General features: G+C 40.7%; 1 protein-coding gene across 1 annotated transcript in view; it reads left to right on the forward strand.

Annotated features, from left to right (window-relative positions):
- Positions 1-9,348: 9,348 nt before the first annotated feature.
- SYK (spleen tyrosine kinase) overlaps positions 9,349-9,604 on the forward strand; it is a 32,413-nt gene continuing 32,157 nt past the window's right edge. Inside the window, exon 1 of the mRNA XM_010147013.1 lies at positions 9,349-9,604. This exon is cut by the window's right edge and continues 158 nt beyond it. Within this exon, the coding sequence (XP_010145315.1) occupies positions 9,349-9,604 (256 nt within the window).

Below are 9,604 nucleotides of genomic sequence, written 5' to 3' on the forward strand. Positions count from 1 at the left end.
CAGGAACACTGTATTTATGCTGAAAGCATTGTAAGAAATCAGAAATAACCGAAAGAAAGAAAATGCTTCTGGAACTGAACTGCTGCAATGCAAAATATGGAACTTGGCACCCAAGACAGGTATGTCTGATAAAAGTGCTAAGGCCAGAGACCAAAGTTCAAGAAACAGTAAAAGTGAAATTTGCTTAAAAATTGACAGATATGCCTCATGTATCTGCCAACACTGCCCAGGGGGATGTGTGGAAGAACAAGAAAGCCTTTGGAGATGAAAGAAAGCATGTTTTAAGAGTCAGAGGTGCAGGGAGAGAAACGGTGCAGCACGATGCTTGGATCGTCAGTAAAAGGGCGCTGAGGCCAGAGACGGTCATTTGATGGCACCAGGAAAACTGCTTGTGAGGAAGTTGGAGAAAACACATGGAGAAGGAGGCCCAGGCAGGAGGGAGGGAGAGGTTGCAAGCTGATGAGAGACACAGTGAGTAGAGGATGAGACATACAGCTGTAGGCAGTAGTACATGGCCGGGGCATTTCCCTCAGGAAGCTCAGCCTGCTGGAAGAAACATGTCGGTGAACCCACGTACCTCACTTCTCCCTTCCAGACAGTACCACACACATCTCTTCTCAGTGTGATACCTGGGACATTGTTTGGAGATGTCACTGTCTACAAAAGTTGTAGAAATCATCACTGTCACCAGCTGAATTAAGATTTCAGATTTTTTTTCAGTGGGTCATAAAGTTTACCCTAGTGGTGTCACAATTAAACTGTAGTTTGTTTGAATGACTCGAGAAAATGGTATTCTGCTTCATTTCCTTCCCTAGCTACTTACTTTTTAGCATTTACCGTGTTGTTCCTTTATTTCTGTATAATTTTCTCATAAAAATTCCTCTCCTAAGGTCTGGATAGATATTAAATCTTCATGTTTATGCAGAAAGGTAAAGAACACATTTAAAGATATTCTGAGGAATCAAATTAAGACCAGCATTCAGCTGCCTAGGCAGACTGGAAGGTTATTTTGAAGGTGATGAAATGAGAATAGAATAATTGTTTTAATCCGTTTTATTTTTTACATAGTATACAAATGTAAATATCTATTTTAAATGTGAGGCAATAACAATGGATTTATATTACCTTGATGGTAATTATGTCAGAATTTATATAAATTTAGAGTATACCACTAGTATACTAAACCCCGAAAGTACGAAAATATTGAATATGCTAGATGAAGTCACCATCAAATGCGTATTTCTGATTCTGTGCAGGCTTAATTTCTTTCATCAGCTTTTAGGTATATTACATAAGATGGAAATGTAGAAAAGAATCTTAGAATGAAATATTGTAGTGCTTTTCACAGAGATACGCATCTTGATTCCAAGAATCCTAATTAAACTAGAATTTCAGGAAAAAAAAAACACATTCACATTATTCTAATGTTATTTTCTCTCTGCATGAACTGTTGGAGTTCAAGGTCAGTGCTTAAAATACACCCTGTGCTAGAACAAATTGTTTAAGTCAGTGTTTGCATCAATCTGTGCTGTCTAGCAAGCTTTTCTTATGTCTTTTGCCTGCAAAAGTTACTTGCTCTAAACTTTACTTCTTTACTTTCATCCGTTGTTCACAGAGTACTACTTTGAAAAACAAGGGAAGGGAAGATAATAACTGTTCAGATAAAGAGCTTATTCGGAGCAGTGTTTCATCACTACATGGCTTTTGATCTTTTGTCACACCTCAGTCCTTTTACTCATTAAATAGTTGGACAAGTAAACTAACCCATCACCTGTCCCTAAGTCTCCTTCCACTTTCCTTCAAAAAACCCTATTATTTATTCTACCCTTATACTTGTCTAAATATGAAAGAGAAACAAGCTAAGGGTGGCACTGACTCTTTCTAATGCTTTCCAGGTGAGTTTTCTGGAGTTTTGCTCCCCTGTTTTGTAAGAATGTTCTGCTTCCTGTGTGCATGAAGTGTGTGAGATAGTAAACTCTTGCATTATGTTTGGTGTACCCACTGTCTTCAACACTGATGAGGAAGCTACCTGAGGGGAAGTGCATACATTACGTATTTGCATGGGTTTTTTCTTTCCTGTAAGATAACCATGATAATTTGCTTGCATTTGTAGCTTCCTTAAAAGTCAACTTTAATAGTTATGGGAGGACTTGCACTTTAGACCCTGTTTTACTGTTACATTCAAGTGCATCTGTCAGGTAAGCAGCTGCACTTCCTTCAGCCCTCTCAGGGGTAAAGCCCTACATTCATCCTCTGGGGACTTATTACAGCCTCACATTTGTCACTGTGCAGACTTGACAAGCTCAGCATTATTTGTCCCTTGGAGGAGTTTAGAGGAGGAGAAAAATGTGAATCCAAATACATTTTCTCCTACTCTACTGATCCTAGATGGGTGTTAAGCCCCCAAAAGCAAGGAAAGATTTTGAAAGGCCAACCAAAGAGACTCAGAAATTCTTCCAAAATAGACAAGTTTTTAAACATTATCTAGTGGTTTTGTATATGTTTGGCTCCTTGCATGTCCATGGGACACTATGCTAATTCAAACATTTCCTGATGTTGTACACACTGAATATTCTTCATATATTATACATGGCGAAGAAACCTTGCCCATCAACATTAATCTATGCTGCAAAAGTAGATCACGCCTTTGTTACCTGAAACAGCTATAAGTACATCACTTGTAAAATCTAAGAGATCATAAGGATCCTGCCACTGTTCTTTCAGTGATAATTGCAAAATCTTCTCTGTACTTTATAAACATTTCACAGCAGGTCTTGCTATTTATTTGAACATTGAACTTCTGCATTTTACATTTTGAAGAATTGAGATAGTCCTTCATCACAGCCACTGCCATTTCATCTAAATTGCAACCAGTGGATTTTTTTTTCTTTCTGTTTGAGGAACTATAAACTGGTAAAAAGGAAGAAAAATTTTAGATGCACCCATCACAGGAAGGCATTAGGTGTAGTGTAGAAACATCCTTTTACAAAAATGAAGAACATATATTTTTTTCCTTGAACTTCGTCCATCATGTTGACTAAAGTCTCATAAGATTATGAGAAAATAAAATGTGAGAGTTGTTCTGACTGATACGTGAAATGCAGATTTCTGTAGAAGCAAATTTTCATAAATTCAAACTACTGAATTTGTCCCATTACAGGTAAACTTTAAGTTGAAGTAGCAGAGTGAGAACGGTCAGCAGCTGAAACAATGCAGTGCTTACCCAGCTGGAGCAGACCACTATTGAGCATTGGCAGTGGAAGTTTCTAGTATTCCTGACCCAATATTGCTTTGATGTTTTTAATAATTTAATTAAAAACTTTTAATTAATATTTTACAGGTGTAGCATATGGAAATTTTGTATATGACATATAATGATATATTTTCATTAAGGAGATCACTGATGGGCTGTAGCCTTGCCTGTTGTGAGAAGTGGTAACACTCAGGAAAGAATGTGAAGTTATATTTGTTGTTTATGAAGTTTTATACATAAATATTTGTTTTCTGTGGAAGGCTGTGTGGTTTTGGCTTAACTTTCATAGGGTGTGAAAGGATTAAGTCACCTGTGTATGAGCTGGTATTTCAAGATCACCATAAAACAAAAGCCTCCTACTGGCTATTTTTAAGACAACAGAATGTTTGCCTGTATTGTAGGTCTTTGAAATAGGCATGGGGTATGCCTAAGAGAGGGTTTCTGTCCTCTTTGCTACCATTAGACTGATGCCTAAAACAGCCAGGTGAAGGGAGTAATCCAAGATGGCACTTACACTGTTTTCTTTGCAATGGGATGTGAATAACTCTGATTTAGGGCATAGGCAGCATAATTAAACACATGAAGTGTTACTTTTTCTCTCACATTTTGCCCAGGTGAAGCACACAGAACATGTCAATAGGCTTCTAGGATTTGGAGTGACGCTACTTATTTCTTCTTGTCTCTTGGGAGATCAGTTTGTAGGTATGATAAGCAGAGTCGAAGAAACCAGTCTTTGCACCTGGAAAAGCCCTTTTTAAAGCTCTGTTATCCAGTGTGTTGTTCAAGGCTTCTGTCAGGAAGACTTTACTCTCCTTATAGGGGTGTCTGTTGTGCCAAAAGTGCATTATTGCCCACAATCTTCATCTCAAAATTATAAGAGTTCTTTGTAATGTCTTTATGTCAGAACATCCAGCACCTTAAAGAGCAGATGTGTTTTAATGTTTTGTTGTGACTGTAGTTTACCACAGAACGGTGACTCCTTGAACTAACACTTTGGGCAATTCTGGGATATCATAGGCAATTTATTCCTGTAATTTGTTCCTGCTGGAATTGTCAGCAGTGGAAAAACTTGGCATTAGAGATTACATGCACAAAAAACAGCCCACCAAAGAGAACTTGTGTCTGGGAAACTCATCCTGAAGATTGTTTAGTAAGTATTGAGACCAATCTGAGACTAAACAATAAGGAGTAGCCTGATCTGAACACATCAAAGTCAAAGTGAATTTTCATTTCAGTAGCTACTGCATCAGGGTCTTCGTAGCCAGGGAATGTGAGTTTCCTCTCCCACCCCCCACCCCAATTCTATATTATTAGCTTTTAATTTAATTCTAAAGTTCTTTACCTTTTTTAGACATGAAGGTCCTAACATTTTTTAAGTCAGAAACTGGAAGTGCCGAGAAAAGAAACTTCTATTAAATACTTCCATGAACATAAATTCCCATAGGTAAAAGAGTGTGGTGGCATTTTTCTGTTTGAATTTCGTTCACTACAACATTACTGAGGTGTTTTGGACAGGTACTGCAGTGCAGTACCATTCTTGGCATGAGAATTGAATGGGATTATTTTGGCCTTTTCTCCAAATTAGCTGTAGAGTGCAGGTGAAGAGCCAGTATGGATCATTCATCCGTCCACGCATCCAATATGTATGTGTCCAGGATAACCTCCCTGCCAATATGCCAGTGGAAACCTGCAGTCTCAGGATTAATATTTGGCAGCTGTGCTCTCCATGTCCCAACTGCCTCTGCTGTTGGGGACTGCCAAAATTCACACAGAATAGAAATTACAGCAATTGTTCTTTTCCTTTAATTGTAGTGGAACACGATTTAAGCTCTTTTCTTACTGAAAACTAGCAGCAGATCTGTTTTCTTCCACCCTTCCTGAAAGACTCGGAGCCTGCCTTCAGGGAGCACTTTGCCAGAGGTGGGATGATGTACATTCATCTCCTAACCTGCAGTATCTTTGGTGCGGAGTGGAGTTAAAAGAGATGACGCGGAGACATTGGATGTCTGAGAGAAACAAGCAGGAATGAAGGAGACAACTAGAGCATTCAAAGTCTCCGTATTTATAATGACTGTCAGATTCTTTGAAACATAGAATCATCGAAACATTTAGGTTGGAAAAGGCCCTTAAGATCACTGAGTCCAACCATTAATTTAATGCTGCCAAGTCCACCGTGAAACCATGTCCTTAAGCGCCATGTCTACGTATCTTCTAAATACCTCCAGGGATGGTGATTCAATCACTAACCTGGTCAGCTTGTTCCAATGCTTGATAACCCTTTCAGTGAATAATTTTTTCCTGATATCCGATCTAAATCTCCCTTGCAGAAGTTGAGGCCATCCTATCACACTTGGGAAGAGACTTAGACCCGCCCTGCCTGGGGTGGCTGGCTCGTGCCGCCATTCGTTGCTGCAGAGCTGTTCTCTCCCTTGTTGCCCTCTGTGCCCAACGCCATGTCCTGCCAAGAGAGATGCGTGAAGCTTGTCTGACACTGGGAGTGGAAAAGCCAAGGAAGCCCTAGAAGGCTGTGGGAGAGAGGAGGCAGTGGCCTCCTGAAGGCTTTCCTTGCGGTCTGGAAAGCAGCAGCCACAGCCCTTGGGTAGGGTAGAGAGATGTGGGGCCAGGCTGGGACGTACTTATATCACTCACCCCCTTGGAGGTGGGCTGCAGGGAGGAAGGGAGGGATGGAGAGCAGGAGGGGAAAACCTGATCTCCTCTGCACCAGTGCTCAAGCCAGGTCGGGTGAGAGGCCTGGGATGGGCTCTAGTGAATTGTCGGAGGGTCCTGTGGGAAGAGCTGATACACGCAAGAACCCGAGCCCCTGTATTGTCCTCCAGACACCACCAGGTGTACCTGAAGGAGATGGAGGAACTCGAGGGGATCGTCACTGCTGCTGACATCCCTGGCACTCCTGTCGTGCCCATGGCTCTGGGACAGGCGCCTGTGGGACCTGCAGCAGTACACAGCCAGGCAGAGGAGAGAAGAATGCTGGAGGGTGCTGCCTTTGCACAACGCCCAGAGCTGCTGCTCTCCTCCGTGCCAAAATTAGCACAGCGAGCTGAAATGGAGCCTTCACACCTTGTGTGTGTGCCCGCAGGAGCCCTGGGCAAAGCACATGGGCACAACAGAGACTACAGCTGCTGGGAGCAGCGAGGTCAGGGGCTGTCACAGCTGCTCCCTGGAAGCATTACAGGGGTGTCACAGGCTGCACCCAATGGCTGCCCTGCCAGAAAGGCATACAGCTGCTCCACAGGATGTTTTCCCTTGTTGAACCTCACTAAATTCCTCTCAGCCCGATTCTTCAGCCTTTCCAGGCCCCTTTGAAAGGCATCACAACCCTAAGGTGTTTCAGCTGCTACTCCCTCTTTTGTATTATCTGTGAACTTGCTGAGGGTGCACTTTCCCCATTATGCACCTCCTTGATGAAAATCTTAAACAGTATTTGTCCCAGTACTGACTCTGGGTTACAACACTATTAACTGGCCTCCAACTGGACCTTGTACTATTGATTACAATCCTCAGGCCCTGCATTATGCTAGTGAACTGATGCATTCTGTTCAAGGCAAGCTGTTGTTGTCTCCATCTAGTGCAGTCAAAATAGTCATTTTGCATAATATTTTATGCAAAATCAGTGTTTGGTTGTGACTTACTGAGAACTGTCTCTTACTGAGAGACTTCTGTCTCTTCAGTTACAACTATCTTTTGCAATTAATAAAACATATATTAGTAGGTCAGTATTTGAACTTAAACCAGTAACTTTTGGTTGCAAACCACAAGAGTGGTTTCACATGCTGCACACAGTTCTGTTTGGTAGTGCTGCAGTAGCTCTGCAACTTTGTTGTCTTCCTTTTTTGAGAAGGTGGGAGAAGAGCAGATCTGCCAATACGTTGTTTGTCCTGACCTTGTAATGTCTAGTTTTTCATACTGTGTGATCCTTGTTTGTTTGACTTGTGTGTTCCTTTCTCCCCTCTCTTCTTCACATATTCTCAGAGCAGCACAGGTATTTCTCTACTGTTTCTTCACCCAAGCACAACCACATCAGATCAGCTACGGTCCACTGATGGGCCATATCTGAACTAAGCAGAAGGCGTACCACGGCGAAGGTGTCGGCCTGAAGCACCATGGTGCCAAAAGGCCCTGCATTAAGACCTTCGTTCTGCAGTTGCAGCTTTGTGCTACGGACCACCCCTTCTCACATGGTCTTCCATAAAGCTCTCTCAAACTGTGCACAGGTAACTCAGTTGCACAGCTGCAAGCTGAGAGGTCAGTTAACCCCGTTCGCATACACCCTGAATTATTTAATGCTGATTCCACAGTCTGCCGCATGGCTTCCCTAAAATCATGCCCTTCATTTAACTGTGAAGGGCACACTGTTTTTCCTGCTGTATCTTGCACAGCAATAGAAACAGGAACTGGACTTCTGATTCTTTTGTCCTCTTCCAGCCAAGGTAATAGAAGGTTGGAAAAGACAGCTGCAGTAACCGGAATGAAACACAGATAACAGTATTTTGTCAGTTAATGCTCATGGGTTTCATATTCAGTATATATACATTTTACTTAGTATATATACACTGGGAAAAAAAAACACAAGCTGTGCAGTGATCTTGCTAATACAAAGAAACAACACTGGTTTTCCTTTGATATACTTGTAGCGTTGCCTCGATGGCCTAAAATCTGCATAATACACTAAAGATAAGAGAGGATGTCACCTATTTGTATACTTGAGAGTATTTCAGTATCAAGTTGTCACAACTGAACTTAAAAGACAAGAAATAAAAATTTTGGCAATGAAGTGTGAGATATTTCCTAGGGAAAATTTAACCTAACACATACAAATAATACAAACATAAGCATGTACTACTAGTTCTGGTCAGCATTTCATGTGTTCTCTGAAGGAGAGTTTTCACATGATTAAGTTATTTTACAAAGGCACAGGCAATGATGATCAGTGGGATTTTTCTTTTCCTTCTAGACTGAAAGCAGATACTGAACTGCTCCTAAATGGAGTTGCTTCCTTATATTCCCCATAAACTGTAGATGTGACAGTTTGTGGCCAGTCCTGATTAAACAGGACTGGGGAAGCATTTGGAAAAGAAGGTGTATGAAAAACCCATACTGTCACAGGAAACAATTAATGACTCTACTGGTGAACCTGCAATTACATAATTAATTGCAGTTGTGGACTACTTCATCTGACAAAATAGAGTTTGCAAATACTCTTGCAAGAGCACAGGTCTCATTGGTGTCAATATCCACTTCCTATCCACTTAAATGTTATCAGCAGGTAGCTGGGGTATTCTTCCCAGTATCCGTTAGACAGTCATTTAAATGCCACTAATGCAAATAATAAACCACATTCAGCTTTTGCATTCTGATGTCTCCTCTTCAATAACTTGAAAGAGGCAAAAGTAATTCCAGCACTATACGTAGCTGTCTAGGCAGTGTAAGTCTACCATGGGGTTTAATGAAAATAAATTTCTCTACTGACAGTGTAAGTTAAGGGCTGTGGTAACTCAAGCAAGACAGGACACAGAAGAACACTATTCATGGCATAGAATACAAAATGTGTATAGAACAGCTAGAGTTCTATAGAGTCCTTGTGCGTATTTTTTAAAAATATATATTAATATGTATGATAATATAACCTCTTTTATATATCATATATATGAAATGTATAGGAGGTTATTTTTATTGTTAAATTAAGAATAAAAGAATTTAAACTGTTTATGCTGTATTCACTGTTATTCCTTAGAGATGCTGAACTAGATTCTCTTTTGTCCTTTTATTGGTGGTATGCCTTCATGTTATTTCAATATAAGCTGTTGGAAATGAAAACTGTTCAAAAAGACGCTATCACCTTTTTTTTTCATATAACAGGGAAAAAATTTCTATTGGGATTTAGAAAGACAGCGTCTCACAAGATAAAAACAAACATGTGACCTTCATCCCAAAATCTTTAAAAAATACATTACCAACACGTGAACTGACATGTTACTGGTCTATCCTTTTTTTTTTTTTCCAACTGATACTCATGTCTCTGTCTTTGTTTTTCAGATATAGAATACTAAGTTTGCTACTTGGAAAAGAAAAAAACCATGGCTTTCAACATGGTGAACCCTGCTAACCATCTGCCATACTTCTTTGGCAATATTACACGTGAAGAAGCCGAGGAGTATCTGATGCAAGGAGGAGTGAGTGATGGACTATACTTGCTCCGCCAAAGCCGGAATTACCTGGGGGGCTTTGCCTTATCCTTGGCCCATGGAAGAAAGGTTCATCATTATACAATTGAGAGGGAGCTGAGCGGCTCATATGCTATTGCAGGAGGCAAGTCGCATGCTAGCCCTGCTG

The sequence above is a fragment of the Eurypyga helias genome, unplaced genomic scaffold, assembly GCF_000690775.1.
Source record: "Eurypyga helias isolate BGI_N326 unplaced genomic scaffold, ASM69077v1 scaffold40782, whole genome shotgun sequence".
NCBI lineage: Eukaryota > Metazoa > Chordata > Aves > Eurypygiformes > Eurypygidae > Eurypyga > Eurypyga helias.